At 32.6% G+C, this 18138-nt stretch overlaps 1 protein-coding gene across 1 annotated transcript; it reads left to right on the forward strand.

The window, feature by feature from the left end:
• Positions 1–570: 570 nt before the first annotated feature.
• LOC148605716 (transcription initiation factor TFIID subunit 7-like) lies at positions 571–15772 on the forward strand. Its single transcript, XM_088549759.1, has 8 exons — positions 571–729; positions 2451–2663; positions 4038–4134; positions 6754–6812; positions 7488–7671; positions 11522–11796; positions 12406–12465; positions 14684–15772. The coding sequence occupies exons 1-8, from the start codon at positions 652–654 to the stop codon at positions 14711–14713; spliced, it is 996 nt and encodes a 331-aa protein (XP_088405885.1). The 5' UTR covers positions 571–651; the 3' UTR covers positions 14714–15772.
• Positions 15773–18138: the final 2366 nt, after the last annotated feature.

Consider the following 18138-nt stretch of genomic DNA (forward strand, 5'->3'; position numbering starts at 1 on the left):
CACTAAAATGATATGTTTTCTAATAATTTTGACAAATCAAAGTAGAAAGATATTATTAATTTCTTTCAGAATCTGTTTAGATTTTGATTCTAGGTATAGTGCTTTTTACGATATTACATTTGATAACCTCAAATACCATTCCGTTTTGGATCCCTCCAAAATTTCGATAAAATTAAGATTTCCTTATAAAGCAGGGAGGGGTGAAGGTCGTTCTTTTAAAATAGTGCGTTTTTTTGTGTTACCACAGTCGCTTCTATATGGTAAAAAAAATCATTATACATGTATTTCTTCAACCTAAAGTAAAAAGGTCGACCATCAGAGTTATATGTTCACGGCAAGGTCAGAACCCTAAAGTCAACCGAAGTTCTGTGGATTCCAAATCTCCCTTCATGTTGGAAAGCTTTTAATTTTGTAATTTTTGGTGTAATACAAAAATATGAGCTTGCAAGCCTCCTACTTTGTGGATCCGCCACAGAAAACTTAAAGTAAAACTGACAGAAGAAGACGCTGCCCGCTGTCTAATTACATATTTTCGGATTTTATTCATGTGTATTCCGGAACGGATCGACGTTTTAGGGTGGCCTGCACACTTCCGTTAATTTTCCTAAAAAATTGAGAATTCTTTTATTCCCCTGGTTCTTCATAGTGAAAATGAATACAAAGAAGAGAGAAGGAGGAGGAGAGCCCATACATGACCTGGAGCAACAATTTATCCTCCGCCTTCCAGCTGTAATATCCTTACACAATGTTTAACCAGTTTGGGCACAAACATGAAAAATTATGATGCCTGTTTTTAAATGTTTTCATGTTCTTAATTCACAAAATCAGTGCTAGTCATGATCATGTACTCTTTTCTAACATTAAAACAATGAAACTTCAATATTCAGCTCATCTAATAAACTCTAAAGAAAGAAATTCATTTTTATGCAAGTTTTTTCTTGTATTGCATATAATTCAATTAATCTTCAAAACAAATTTGAAAAATAAACTAACTAATAGCCTTTTAGATTTTTAGATAGTCACTAAAAGCAGACCCATGTTGCAACAAGATTGACAAAGTCTCATAAGCCATACAGATACTTCTGATGGTACATGTATGCTAGCATTTTGTATTTGATCATTCAGGCCAAACATTCGAGAAGTAATGCATTTATGCTGTTATTTTAATCTTGCACAAAGGAACCAAAATATTTCCTTTTTTTCTGCTCATCCAATATAAACTTATTTGTTTTTGAAGTAAAATCACACTACAATGTAAAATCATAAAATTCTAAATGATTTGCACAACAGTCCAATCTTTGTTTCAGGAAGTACATTTGAATGTTTAGGGTACAAAAAAGAGCTACAATGCACTAAGAACAAGGAGAAATACAATGTATACTTTTCCTATAACAAGTTTGAGTAGTTGTGTGTCATTTTCCATGTAATATTTTGATATGTAGAGTAGATGTCTTTAGAGGCAGGGGTTGGGAAGGCAAGGGTTCATGTGCCATTTGCTTTTCTGGCTGGAAATGACTACTTCATCAAGAAGAAATCTGTATAGTTTCTTAACAAATGGACCCTTCAGATTGAAGATATCTTTGAAAAATCCTGAAAATGGCCCCTTAACAAAATTTCCTTCCCAACCACTGGGAGGCATCATGAACTCTTATAAGTTAGAATGCAACCTATATTGATTGAAACTTCCTATACATGTACATGTATTTGGTTCTCATTCCACTGATTAGAGGTTACTCCCTGAAAAAAAAACATGTATAGCATACCAACATTTTTAATATTTGTAAATGAAATTGGAATTTTTGTATTATCAAGCACTTTAAAGGCTTAAGAGAGAGACAACTTCAATAAAATATATTAAAACATATTGAGTGATTAATTACATGTATTTCTAGGGAAAAAAAATGCATGTACATACATGTATAGAAAGACTGGGAAAAGCTACATTGTATCATTGGATACAGCCCTTAACAAAACATTTTACTTGTCTTTTTTGGCAATTTATGTCAAATTATGCACTAAAAAGATATATTTTTTGCATATTTTTATGAACCGAATGGATTTTTCTGGTCTTGATTACTCTTTCCGATAATACACAAAGAATGTAGTGAGTTTTGAAGACAAAAACAATGTTGTTTTGGGGCTTAGTCAGTTTGATGGACAACATGTTTATCATGTTTTGACATGAGTAAGTGAATGGATCTTGTGACAATACCAATTGATAGGCCAATTTCTGAAAAAAGAACAATGAGTTTATTAGATATTTATGATTTAAATGACACAGAGAGTGACGGACGAAAAAAAAATTAAATAAAAGCCAAATTATGCACTAAAAAGATATATTTTTATATTATTTTTATGATCCGAACAGCTTTTTCTGGTCTTGGGCCAGCGGTTTAGTGCTTATTTTATGGTCTGTCCTATTTACATTTAGATTTATTTTATTTTTCTAGGGACCTGCATTAGCACTTAGAAGAGAGGTACAGTCAGGAGCTATGACATTAAAAGACAGACTGAGTATTGAATTAAACCAGGACCAGAAACACGGAGCTGTTAGATATGGAACAGATATTTTTCATGCCAAGTTAATGGATCTACCATGTGTCATAGAATCATATAAGACTATAGACAACAAAACTGCTTATAAAACAGCTGATATTTCTCAGGTAAGGCAAAGAAAAAATACCTGTTTAACAAAGGTAATCCTACTTACCCTAGCACATTTAACTGGTACTTCTTGCACATTTAATTGGAATTTCTTATGAAATGCCATTAAACTATAACTTTTTAGTGAAGCACTATTAAAGTCAAGAAGTCCTCCCATAAGTGTCTATACAAAAATGATTTTACCTAACTACATACCCTACATGTATCTTTTCTTCAAATGTAACCTTAAGCAGGCATATTTTGTTCTTGCCCAAACTTTACTTTTAACCTTACAGGTAGTTGAGATATTATGAGTATAGGTCTAACGGCCCACAAACCTGTAAAATTTTGTTAGATTGTATATTCAGTCAGAATACAAATACAATGTAACATTATTAATTTAGTCTTGAGGTTGATTTCTTTGACTGGTGTGACAGTGAATCTTTATTTTAATGCATATTTGGTGATTTTTTAAAATTTTGTACCGGGACAATATAAAATACTCTTTTATCGATAATCACTTCAGGAATACTGTATTCATTAATGTAAGAATTGTTATTTTATTGATATACTTAAGGAGGTAGACCTAGGGTAAGAGACACAACTCTTACAAATCATTGGAACGTTTGTATTCAAATTCTCACATCAATCTCATGTAAGCATCAAAGTAACATGGACTGATTTCATGCTGATTCAAAGGAAAGCTTGAAAGTCTTTATTGAAATTGAATATGATACAAACAGCACTGGTTTCAAGAGTAATGTCCCTTACCCTAGGTCTACCTCCTTAAATTTCTAAATGATCATTAAACCCTCAGCAACAAAAGTTTGTGTGGTATGTAGGAATCACCCTGTGTCCATCCGTCTGTCTATATTTTTTGTAAGCGCTAAAAGGATTTTGATGTGATTTTTTAGGAAGGTTGGTTTGTAGATGTGCATGAAATAATATAATTACTGTCAGAGGACTTCAAAGGGAGATAAACCAAATTTAGGGATTTACATGTTAAAATCTTGTAAGTGCAACTCTCCCTAAACCGCGTAAGGGATTTTGATGAGATTTCATAGGTAGGTTGGATTTCATATTTAGATGTGCATGAAGGAATATAATTACTGTTGGATGATGCCAAAAGGAGATGATCCAAATCAAGGGTTTAACATGTAAGTCCATTTGAAGTGGCGTATTCTCTTGGTGAGCTTGCTCTCAGTATTTCTAGATATAACAAATACATGTGTATCAAATTTATATCTTTAAAAGAAATACATGTAGTCTAGTCTAAATTAGCTACAACAGTATTATAATGCAGGATGAATATTTCACCAACAAAAACATAACCCTTGCTGGATCACTGTCAGCATATCTATACTGTAATAATCATAATTGTATAATTAATTTAGCTGCTGCTGTGTAAAAATGACGATGATCCGCAGTCCGATGAAAATGACAGCCCTAAGAAGAAGGACAAGGATAAGAAATACCAATATATACATGGAAGTAAGTACTGTAATACTATATATATACATGGAAGTAAGTACTGTAATACTATATATATACATGGAAGTAAGTACAGTAAATACAATATATACATGGAAGTAAGTACAGTAAATACAATATATACATGGAAGTAAGTACAGTAAATACTATGTATACATGGAAGTAAGTACTGTAAATACAATATATACATGGAAGTAAGTACTGTAAATAAAATGTATACATGGAAGTAAGTACAGTAAATACTATATACATGGAAGTAAGTACAGTAAATACTATATACACATGGAAGTAAGTACAGTAAATACAATATATACATGGAAGTAAGTACAGTAAATACAAATATATACATAGAAGTAAGTACAGTAAATACAATATATACATAGAAGTAAGTACTGTAAATAAAATGTATACATGGAAGTAAGTACAGTAAATAAAATATATACATAGAAGTAAGTACTGTAAATAAAATGTATACATGGAAGTAAGTACAGTAAATACAATATATACATGGAAGTAAGTACAGTAAATACAAATATATACATAGAAGTAAGTACAGTAAATACAATATATACATAGAAGTAAGTACTGTAAATAAAATGTATACATGGAAGTAAGTACAGTAAATAAAATATATACATAGAAGTAAGTACTGTAAATAAAATGTATACATGGAAGTAAGTACAGTAAATACAATATATACATGGAAGTAAGTACAGTAAATACAAATATATACATAGAAGTAAGTACAGTAAATACAATATATACATAGAAGTAAGTACTGTAAATAAAATGTATACATGGAAGTAAGTACAGTAAATACAATATATACATAGAAGTAAGTACTGTAAATAAAATGTATACATGGAAGTAAGTACAGTAAATACTATATACATGGAAGTAAGTACAGTAAATACTATATACACATGGAAGTAAGTACAGTAAATACTAATATACACATGGAAGTAAGTACAGTAAATAAAATGCATACATGGAAGTAAGTACAGTAAATACTATATATATGTGGAAGTAAGTACAGTAAATACAAATATATACATAGAAGTAAGTACAGTAAATACAATATATACATGGAAGTAAGTACTGTAAATAAAATGTATACATGGAAGTAAGTATAGTAAATACAATATATACATGGAAGTAAGTACAGTAAATACAATACATACATGGAAGTAAGTACTGTAAATAAAATGTATACATGGAAGTAAGTACAGTAAAACCTGTCAAACCTCTTTTGGAATGAAGGTTGTGTTCAAGATAGACAGGTGTATGCAGTGTTCTAGGATTCCTATTTCCCATTACCCGGGGCAAGTGAAATTTGGGTCAGGGAAAGTTAGGTACTTAGTTACACTTTCCCGTGGCAAGTTGAAAACGTCATATGCTGTAATGATTTGTTTTGTTATGAAAGCAGTTGTTGACTGTGGAAAAGTTGATTTAATACAGATTTTTCCCGAGGAAACCTCAATTTCTGAAAAATCCTAGAAAACTGTGTATGATTAACATAAGATCAAAATGTATTAAATCTCGTCCTGGCGCCACAACCTAAAAAAAATACTTGAGTATGAGAACATTTTAACTTCCATGGTAACTCCAGTCAGAGTCTTCAGAAATCATGACATCACAAACAGTTGGAAATGGTCTAAGACTTAAGTACATTTTCAAGTTTCGTGGTGAATGGGCCTGACATAAAGGAACTGCTATTGCTTGATTTATGGTGGATTCTGAAGGTTTGAACCCTCTTCTTTTGTTGGAAATTTTTTTGCAAATTTTGGACATATACAAGCAAATGGTAACCTAGAACCCCAGGCTACCAGGCCTCTTTTTTAGATTTCTTGATCCTCCCCTGGTACCACCTATAGACTTATCCTTCTCCAACAACTTAAAAGGTTGGAATTCTGTTTGGGATGGCATCGAGTCAGAAAATAGCTTGCCTGACTGTTCTAGCTTTGCTGGAGTACAGAAAATCCCTGCTTATTCTTTTTATCCCCTTCTCATTAGAGAGGACTATACTGCAATCAACTTGTTATTCTGTCTGTTGTACTTTCTGTAACAGATTTCTCTGCTTCTATTTGATGAAATGGTTAAGATAATAGCATGATGATTTGTGCCATGTCTCTCCTTTCCAAGTTTGACACATATGGTTGAGTTGGGGTATTCTTAGCAGGACATGGCATACAACATCTTATTTTTGTACAAGACTCAGTATTTAGTATAGGCTAAAAACCACTAATTCCACTTCCCATAGGCTTCTATGCTAATTTCACAATATTCAATGGCTTCTCTGGACTTTACCTTAACTTTAACCTGCAGAGGACTATATATCAGCATTATTCTACATATGTCAGCTCACAATCCTCAGAATGGCATGTGGGGTTAGCAGACTTGCAGTGCAGTACTGGTCACCGGAAGTGAAGGGTCTATAAATAGCATGGGAAATCCCAGTGTTTTCACAAGATAGGGGTATATTAAGAAATCATTATGGAGATTAGGGGTAATTTCTGCGTAGGACTATTTTTGCGTACGTTCTAAATGCTCATTGGTTGAATTTGTGGTCTGTAACCTATATGATTTATTCTATTAGATGTTACCTATGCTTTATTTCAGTTACACCCCCTCTGAAGAATGTGAAGAAAAGAAGATTTAGAAAGACTCTGAAAAAGAAAGTTAGTGTCCTGAAGATTTTCTCTGATGTGATAAATTGTATTGACTTAATTATTATCAACCAGATTTATCTTACAGAGATAATTTATAATTTTTCACTTATCACTCCTGGCAGGTTACTTTTGAATGGTATCTACTGACTGATAACTTGTAGCTGATAACTCATGACTGATACTTCCTATAAACTGAAAACACATGACTAATAACTCATTGATGATAACTCTTGACTGAAAAAACAAAGAAAACAAAGTCCCAATACAATATAAAACCATAAATCCTCTCAGAAAAAAGGAGCATAAATCTTATAAAACAATTTGAAGTAATACATGTCATGCAATAAAGTGAGGATCAAAATTATTTTGTGACTGAAGTATTTCAAGATTGAAAATGAAAGCGATAAAATTAAGTATGATGAGTTGACTACCGTAAGACCATATTTTATAGTCCCACTCAATGAGTTGGTGGTGTATTGGAATCACCTTGCCATTTTTTGTTCTTAGAAATTATCTCAACTCTCAATGCATGGATTGATTTCAGATTTGGTTTTATATTTATGTCCATGTAGTTGGGACATACATTGTGAGCAATTTTTGTTGCTGTCCAATATCAGCTCCCTGTACAGGTGGGGTATACCTATCACAACTAAATGTGCAACTTCTTGTTTTTTTGCATTACAGTACATGGAACAGCCAGATATTGAAAAGGAAGTAAAAAGGTTGTTCCGTCAAGATGCCGAGGCCATCGATGTAAAATTTGAACTGATCACCGAGGAAGATAAACCATCAACCAGTCACACGGTGAAGTCCAGTACAGACAAACCCCCAATACATAGATCTGATACTACAACTAGCTTAGATTATGGTAGGTTTAAAGTGGGAGGATACTAGGTTATGATAAGTTTAAAGTGGCAGGATAGTTCCTCATTCAAAAAAATTGAATTAAATTTGACATGCTGCTTCATATACTTAGGGCATACATTGTACACATTGTTAGGTGCTGTCCAATTTCAACTTATTGTTTTGTGAGAATTTGCCATTTTTCACTATATGAAATGATAGAAAATTTTGGTCACACAAATCTTGGCTCCCAATAAATGATTTGATTTCAAATTTGGCTTCATACATCGTAAGTGATTTTGGTTGCTCTCCAATATTAACTTCCTGTACACAGGCAAATGTACCACACATGAGAATCATATGGTTTGCAACATATGATTATTATGTAAATCGAGCACCATATGATAATCATATGATTCGGTTTACATATGATAATCGCATAATTATCATATGATAATTATATGTTTTTCACAAACATATGATTGTCATATGTTTTCAAGCCAAAATTAACATATGAGAATCATATGATAGTCATACGACTAATATATGTTAAATGTCGTATGATTGTCATATGAATATCATGTGGCACATTTGGCTGTGGACATGTGGTGGTATACCTAGCATGACAATGAGTGCAACTACATGTTTTCAACAATTTTTACAAATTTTAGACCTATTCAGTATTGTATAAATACTGATAATCGCACATGTGAGTTTAATCATTGCTTTTTGGAAATTAAGAGAAAGGAACAGTTGGCATTTTATTGTAACTCAGTTATTTCTAAAGCTTGTGGAGGAAAATAACAATTATTTTAATTAATTATTTTAGTTAGTAAAGTCTGATAAACCATTAGTTACAGTGTAAGAAGCTACATGCATCATGCAGGGGTTCAAATAAGTGTGGGTTGGAGGTTGTGGACCCTTACTTTTCAATCAAGGACTTCAAAACTTTATATTTAGCTGTGGTTGGGAAGATCCATTTTCAGGATTTTTTAAAGATACTTACAATCTGAAGGGGCCATTTGTTAAGAGACCATATAGTTTTCTTTTAGATGAAGGGGCCATTTCCAGCCAGAAAGGGCAAATGGCCTCTTGGAATTGTATTGGTCCTTTGAAAATTATTAAGGAAAATATATTACATTGTACATGTACATGTATTAACACATGGTATAATTCTAAAAGTCTGTAGCAACTACAGTCTACTGTAAACCAGTGATATTATTGGCATTATTCTTAACTACTCCATTCTTTATTAGGAAATATGTATCATTTTTATTAAAATTCAAAAATAACGGTACAAAACCATTAAATCTTATTTGAAATTTTGCATAGAATTATACTGTGTGTTAAGTACCAGTCTTTGTAAGAATCATGCAAAATCTGAAAAATGTGATACACCCCAAAAAAAGCTACATATTTTTATTTTTGTAATTAAGTTGTCTTATGGGTCTATTGTGAAATGTGTAATTATTTATTCTAATCAGCCTGCTCTTAAGAGATAATCAACATTGAAAAACCAATAGATTCTATTGTATTTGAGTGTCATTTACAGAGTTATCTCCCTTAATTTTGAAATCTACAGTGCATTCTATGTAATTTTTATCTCCTATGAACATGGGCTGTATGAAAAACCGCATGTTACTATTTACTATGACATTTTAAACAAAATATCAAAAATAAAAAGATGTAGGCTTTCCAACCATGAATACATTTTGCATGATTCTTATGTGGAGTGCTACTTAATACATGTACAATGTAATAGATTTTCCTTAATCATTTTCAAAGGACCAATACATACAATTCCATAACAATATGGAAATCTGTCTGATTTCAATTATAAGTTCACCTTTTAAGGAGGTAGACCTAGGGTAAGTGACATAACTCTTACAAATCATTAGGTCTCTAACCACTTCCGTATCAAATGGCCATCCCCCTATGTAGTACCAAAAACACACTGAACCTGGACTTATGCATTGTAAGTGCATTATTTGTGTGTATTACGATTAAAAGTAGTCAAAATAAAGCTGAGAATGTGTACTTTATAATCATATTTTTAATTAACTACAAAGTATATGAATATTGTTTACATGTGCGAGTAATTTGCCTCCATGCTGTCAGTTAGCATAAAATGTAAAAATGTGGATTTCCAGTATAATTTATTCAGGTAAATTTTGTGAAGTTTTTCTACAATCATTGTACCATCAGCGTAATGATTTTCGAAGCCTTATTTTCCAAGCTTCGCAATGGTATGCAACTTTAAGATGTCATTTATCCTGGGAATTCACAGTGAAACTTTGAAAATTACTTTTTTAACATGTAAAGTAATGGAAACGTTAGATGTGGTTAAAGAGACCATAAGCTAAATTATGGCATATTTCAGAGAAATGCATAATTTGAGGAAAATTGCCTTTCCTGGTCATTATATCCATTTTCCCATAAAATCAGTATAGTGATACTGGTAATCTGGCTATATTTTAAGAGGTGAATTGTGCAAGGTATTTTAAAAAACAACATAGCAACAAGATTTTTATCAGTAAAAGTAACTCATAACTTGACGTCATCCTTGAAATACCTAAGGTCACTGCATAGGATATTCAAAGTTCATGTACTCAAATGGTCATACAGCACTGACGTAGAATCACACAGTGATGACATAGGTATGATATAAATTGTTGAAATCTGTCCTTTTTTCATAATGATAAATGATATTTACTATTACAACTTCTTGAATTATCATAGGTATCAATTTGATGTGACAAGTTAGTTAAAATTGTCATTTTTTAGTAATGAAGGGAAAATATCACTGAGGTGTGTGATATAAAAATGACCATTTCTTTGTAGTCCTATGTCTGACTTTGATAGTTTTGGTCTAATTAGACTCACAATACCACAAGCTTTCATCAAATGTAAAAAAAGAAAAACATAAAAACTCATAAAATGCTTTTAAAGTCTCACTAACCACTTCTGGGTCAAATGGCCACCCCATATGTAGTACCAAAAACACACTGAACCTAGACATATGCATTGTAAGTGCATTATTTGTGTGTATTATGATTAAAAGTAGTCAAAATAAAGCTGAGAATGTGTACTTTATAATCATATATGTAATGAATTACAAAAGTATATGAATATTGTTTACATGTGTGAGTAATTTGCCTCCATGCTGTCAGCAGAAAAGGTAAAAATTTTTCAATATTATTTATTCATGTAAATTTTGTGAAGTTTTTCTACAATTATTGTACCATGAGCATAATGATTTTGGAAGCCTTATTTTCCAAGCTTCGCAATGGTATGCAACTTTAAGATGTCATTTATCCTGGGAATTCACAGTGAAACTTTAAAAATTACTTTTTTAACATGTAACACAATGGAAACGTTAGAAGTGGTTAGTGAGACCTTAGTGTGAAGCATTTTACATCAGTCTCTTCTAAGCATTAAAATAACATGGATTGATTTCAATTCATTTCAAATGAAAGCTTGATAGGCTTTGGTGAAATTGAATATGATGCAAACATATCCCTGATGTCAAGAGTTATGTCCCTTACCCCAGGTCTACCTCCTTAAATCAGTATTAAAATTAACCCTACCTTCCAGGAACATGATCTCATCCAAAGAATTAAAAAATTGCCACAAATGAGAATGATATGATTATCATATAAATTGAGCATAATATGATTAAAATATGTTCCAGTTCATTAGATTACCACATAACAATAATATTTTTTTTTCACAAACATAAAGATATTGATATGATTATCATATGGGACACGTGTGTTCTAATAGATAACGGAAATTGTAATTTGTATGTTTTCAGATTATCATATGTAGCTCTCAGTTCTAACAGATAATAGTAATTGTTATTGGTATGTTTTCAGCTATATTTGGTGAGTTGAGTAGCTCTGATGAAGATGAAAAAGATGTGAATGTTATGGATAGTGGGGAAGATGATATGTCAAGAAATTTCTACATGCCTCGTCAATCCTCATATGCTAGTCTGGATGCAGCAGAAAGTCAGGATGCTACAAATGATGCTGAGTCCGCTGAACTAGCTGGTAAGCTGACAGAACTGAAGAGACAAGTGGAGGAAATAAGGAAAAGACGACAATCACAAGAAGATAGAGTTGCTACCCTTGAAAATCCAATGTTGAAGGTGAGAAGATAGTTCATAGGTCAATGTGTTTTGAAGAAATTCATATAATTCCTTTAAATGATAAAAAAAAAATTAAAATAACTCCTGAGAGATATTGAGAACATTACAAGAAACAGGCTCTCAATTATTAGTTCTTTATTAAGATACCCCCTTCCCCCATTTTGATAGGGGGTATATTGTAATAAGGCTGTCCGTTCATACTTCCTTCTTTTCACTACACAGAGTGATACCATTTCATATCCATATCCTAAACTACTTAATGGAATGTAATGAAACTTTCACAGAATCTTTATTACATACTTGCATTGTGCACCTTCTTTTATAAATTTTGATCCAAATCAATCAGAAAATCAAAAGGTGCATATTATCAAATGGGGGAGTGGAGATATCAGGACAGGACTGTTGTTACCTAAAATAAAGCATATGTAGAATGAAAGTCTATCATTGCTAATTGGGTTTTTCACTATAGGCAGGGTCTGAATTTTATTTGGATTGGTACGTAAAACCTCGTCAAGTCTTGTATTAAAAAGGAATGTTTATTAGAATGCAGAAAAATTCAAAAAACTTTTTATATTTAATCTAATCATTAACATTTTTCGATTTTTTCAGCAAACAATGCAGGAGATGCTGAATAAAACCATTAAAGAAGAAGATGAAAAAGGAAAAGAGGTTTGTAAAATGTAAACTCAATCTACATGAGGAATTATCAATGTTTCCATTTGGTCATGGTTGGGTCAATTTAAGGCCATGCCAAGAAAATATTGGTTTACTTTTTATTTACTTAGATGTAAGTAGATAGGTAGGTGATTTTTTTAGTTCTGAATAACGCCAAAAAGTGGAGTCAATGTGATAGAAACAGAATTAAAAAAAATGTCATGGAAAGGGTAAAAAAAAAACAAAATTGAGTAGGTGGGTTTTTAATGAATGAGTTGTTAAACAGCAAACCAACAATTTTTTAAGTGTCAGTGCTAGGACTTAAATTATGCTTATACATGTATCAAGATATTCTACTTGCATGTGCATATGTCAGTATTTATTAGGGGTGTAGCAATTCCACTCTGCCACAATCTGATACATATCACGATTCTTGGCTGACAATCAAATTCATATTGTGATTTTTGCAGACATGTCTTTTGAAAATCACAAAAGCAAACAATGTTTCATAGCTGGATCTGCAAAATGTACCACCAAACCTCTTTCAAAATTTTTATACTCACAACTGTCAAAGAGGGTCTGCAGTCCTACCACAACACTTGTTACTCCCGTGGTGGTATTAATTCAATGTGGATCCTGAAAAATTCGAAAGATCTTTTGGAGACAAATAGTTCAAGACTATTATCTGAATATAATAGCATTAAAACCTATGATTTTTCAACACTGTATACTTCTATTCCCCATACTCAGTTAAAATCTCAATTTAAAAACATTATACATCATTGTTTTTCCAAAAAAGATGGTATACCTAGATACAAATATATGGTCCTTGGTAGAGATTCCTCATACTTTGTAAGAAATAATTCCAAATCATCTTCCAAATATTCAGAGGAAGATGTCTACAAAATGCTGGAATTTTTAATCGACAACATATTTGTCCAGTGTGGTGGACGTGTTTTTCAACAAACGGTCCGCATTCCAATGGGAACAAATTGTGCTCCTTTACTTGCTGACCTATTCCTTCACTCTTATGAGGCTGACTTTATAGCTGATCTGATCAGAAAGAAAGAGTATCGTTTGGCTAGATCCTTCAATCTTAGTTTCCACTATATAGATGACGTATTATCTTTAAACAATCCTAATTTTGGGGATTTGATACATCGCATTTACCCAAAAGAACTTGAAATAAAGGATACTACAGACACTGTGAGGTCAGCCTCATATCTTGACCTACACTTAGAAATTGATGGTAAAGGAAAACTATTGACCAAACTTGACGACAAACGTGATGACTTTTCATTCAGAATTGTCAACTTTCCTTTCATCTGTGGCAACATCCCTTCACCTGCATATGGAGTGTTCATATCACAACTCATACATTATGCCAGAGCTTGCCGAAACTACGCACACTTTTTGTTTCGCACTAGAACTCTAACAAATAGGCTTCTGGAACAGGGTTATGTTGCTACAATATTGAAGTCATCACTACAGAAGTTTTATGGTCGTCATCATGAACTCGTGGATCGTTATGGTGTATCCATCTACACCATGAAAACTGATTTGTTCAACGGGTCATAGTTTTCCTTTCCTCGTTTGTCTACCCCAGACTTGACCTTTTCTGAGCAACTTGGCGGGTGTTTCTAGAAAAGCAGAGGACACTTACCCTACCGATGCACCTGGTCCATGCTCCCAGTTCTTAGTGGAGTCGGTATGATTTTAGTTACTTTATGTTCTTTGTTGTGTATGTCTGTTTTCCATGTCTGGTCTTTGTCCCTGGATTACATTCTTTTGATTACCGCTATAACCTTGGTTCCCTTGATTACTCTTTTACATTTCAACAAATTACGAAAATAAGGAAACACATAACCACATCCACAGATATTGACTAGCCTTTATCCATTATATTTTAAGCAAATAAGTGTTTAAAACAGCAGGTTATTCAGTTTGTGATTGAGAAAGTTTTTAGCAGTCATATCTTCAATGTGATTTCTGATAAGCTAAATATGGAATGGATCAGTATCATAAAAAGGGCCCCGGTATCGATTTCCAGATCATAATTAAAAAGAAAAAAAATATGTTAAAAGAGCTAGGCACAAAATGAATGGCCAGTGGGGGTCTTTGTTGTAAAAAAATCACAATTTATTTTAAAAAATCTGATTTTCCATGTACACTTTGCACAACCTGAAAATGTCCTTGATTCGCTACTTAAAATTTATTTATTTTAACATTTCAGATGGAAATTTTATCATCCATGTTAGGATAGAAACTATGATGGTTGAACTGAAAGCAAGGTAGAAAAAATCCTGTTACAAAAACACGGATAGCCACATAGTTGTCATGTCCATTGACGACAATCGTGGCAATACAATGTAGAATACTTTCAGCCCATGGTTATTCATTTGGCAAATGCCCATGTTGAACCAAGCTGTATGAGGTCGCAATAGTTACGTACTCATGGCTGTTACTGGTGAAAAACAATCCCAAGTCTATTACTAATATTTGATGTAAACATGGTGTGTTATAGGAGAGAAGAGGTTGACTAGAAATTAGAAGATAAATCTAATGCATTTGCCAATATGGAGGCATCGATTTTAAAATTGAGTTTACTGGTAACACATAGGAGCCAATTGTTATAGTTTGCCTCTACTTGAATTCATAAACATGCACTGTCACTTGGAAAGGAGTCCAATCTTTTATTTGAATAAAATTATCTTATATAGAAATCAGGCCATTCCGAAATGAGACCAGTGTCCTTATTAAACCTGAAGTAGGCAAATAATGCATTTGGTCTTTTCGATTTCAACTTGTCTTTCATATCTGTATTTGAGTCAGTAATGACCACTTTCATAACATCGGTAGTAGAATTATTCATTTAAAACTGAAATCCTCACTCCAGTATCATAAACAGATAGTTCTACCGGGCCTTATATTACAACCTGTCAAGATTCAAATAAGACCATGGCCACAGAACCATCCAAAGATCAAATATAAGATACATCACAAAAAGTAAACAACCCGATCGAATGCCAGGAATAACTACGTTGTACATTTGGTTCCATCATCTTGAGGTACGATGTCTGTTTTCAGTCTGTGCAGCTGACTTCACCAAACAACGCAACAGTCATACTGAATTTTTACTGGTGTATTTATTGTTCTGTGGATCGTACGTAGATACTTATATACTGATAAAGCCTTGGTTATCATGGTTAACGACACGCGCACGCTAAAACACAAATGTGAAATAGTCGGTGATATCTTGTATTTTCAATTTTTCATGTTAATTATTCGATTGCCATTTGTTATAAATACATTTAAGACTTGATTTTGTTAATGATTTTATAAATAAATATTATTAATAGTGCATTATTATTTATATCAGTGGCCGTTCATGTCAAAATAGGGATATTTCTATCGGCTTACTTTTAACAAGTACCGGCTTACCTTTCAAAAGTATCGGCTTACTTGTCAAAAGTAAACCGATACAAAAACTTCATGCATAGTGAAAAAAGTATCGGCTTACTTTTCAAAAATAACGGCTTACATTTTGTTTTAGATATTAACCAATCCAATGTTCCGTTTCATCTGAGCATTTTCTCACCTAAACCACGCGATAGCTTGAACGCCAGGGATCTGCCTATAAACTATGTCTGTCTCAACAGGAGGTCATTAATGATGCTTAGTGAAGACTTTAAAATTAGTAGCGTTTCCTTTTATTAAATAAACAATCTCTCTATATATTGTACATAAAATCACTTGCCCACTTTGGGCATGTGACAGTTAAAAATTCAGCTATAAATAATTAAAAAGATCAAATTAAAGAAGCAATAGCAAACAATAAACAATTAATTGTATAATTATGAATCAAGTAAGGCTGACATGTAATAATTAACTCATTTTATTAGTAGCAATAAGGGCTATAATAATTGGTGCCTACATGTATGATGTATTGCATTAATTCAATTAACCATAATGGTATAAAATGTTGTCTCCTTTATTTAATCTATTATCCTGTTTGTATCCTTATCCAAAAGTCACCGCAAATTTCTTCTTTCTCTGAAAACCAAATGATCTATGTGAGGCTTTCGTTCAAATTCAAGTAGCAGAGATGACGACGATAGGAGTTTAAAGACCTGTATATACCCCAGTGACTCTGTATGGTCGACCCTTTATCCCGCTTTAATATTGTAATTTATAGTTTAAATATATTATATAATTTAGAAGATTGAAATTGATAACCCAACAAAATAAAGAAAGAAAAAAATATGTATACTAATTTAACTATAACGAACTAAGTGATAATACAAAATATACAAAAATCATAAAAAAGTTAAAGAAAAATAAATGTTTAACGTACGAGGAAAAGAAGAAATCTTTCCCTTTCCGATCTAGGTCCAACGTCCGCCATGAGGTTTGTTTAATCTTAACTCTCGCATAGAAGAAAGCGCGCGTTTAATTATGGGTTCACACCTTTGATACGATCGATTTGATTAGCTACACATCTCTGTAAACTCTGTCAAAAGTATCGGCATACTTTTGAAAAGTATGCCGTTACTTTTTTTCACTATGCATGAAGTTTTTGTATCGGCTTACTTTTGAAAAGTATGCCGATACTTTTGATAAGTATGCCGATACTTTTGATAAGTATGCCGATACTTTTAACAAGTAAGCCGATACTTTTGAAAAGTAAGCCGGTACTTGTTAAAAGTAAGCCGATAGAAATATGTAAGCCGATAGAAATATCCCTATTTTGACATGAACGGCCACTGATATATTTAGATAGCAGTGATTTACCGAATGTTCCCAGTGTAAAAAAATCGATTATTCACACTGTAAAAAAAATCAGTAATTTCACTCTCGCTCTTTCTCCCGCCAAAACTTCACATCACTAATATTAACCCACCGTTCACAAAATATAAAATTCATATTGAAAATATCAATGAATAATGTAGGTAATCTATATAATAAAAAGGATAATCAATTGGTTATCGTGAGTAACGAAAATATGATCACTCGTGCCAAGAACGCATTAAGATTTAATCGTGCGCGGAACAAGTTCCGCACACTCCTTAAATCTAGCCATTCTTCGGCACTCGTGATCATATTTTGGTTATTCACTCTTTCCAATTAATTGTCCTATCATTATTGTCAAATTGAATCTTCATCAACACCTCTGTAAATATACGACATTCCTTTTGTGAAACTATTGCGTGAATTTGTGCGGTAAGTACATACTTACCTTCTTAAACATGAAAAAAAAAAATCCTTTGGATAGTGTATATTATATAGCATGTTGCAGCGTTGTCATGGTCACCAAAGGCTGTGTCGTGTTGGTTCAAAAAGATAAGTTATAGTTAATGAATCTGGAGTCGTATCATGCGAAACATTTCATCACTGTGAAGTTTAGAAGCATTAAATTACATCATATCTAACCATATCAGCAGCATAGCACTAGGAGCCAAGTTTCAATTCAATTTTAACAATATATATATTTAACTCCATAACAAGGGACTTTGAAAATAAACCTCCCGTAAATGTCTATCTTCTGGTGGAGATGGTCAGTGGCGGATCCAGGCGGTGGTCCCACGTCACACCGATCCACCCCTTGTCGAATATCATTTTTTTTTCAAGGTGTATTTTTTTTCAAAGTACAATGGTAATTAATCAATTAGCCTTTCATAGTAATAATTG

The sequence above is a fragment of the Perna viridis genome, chromosome 10, assembly GCF_037379345.1.
Source record: "Perna viridis isolate PV_CMFRI_1.1 ecotype Kerala chromosome 10, ASM3737934v1, whole genome shotgun sequence".
Classification (NCBI taxonomy): domain Eukaryota; kingdom Metazoa; phylum Mollusca; class Bivalvia; order Mytilida; family Mytilidae; genus Perna; species Perna viridis.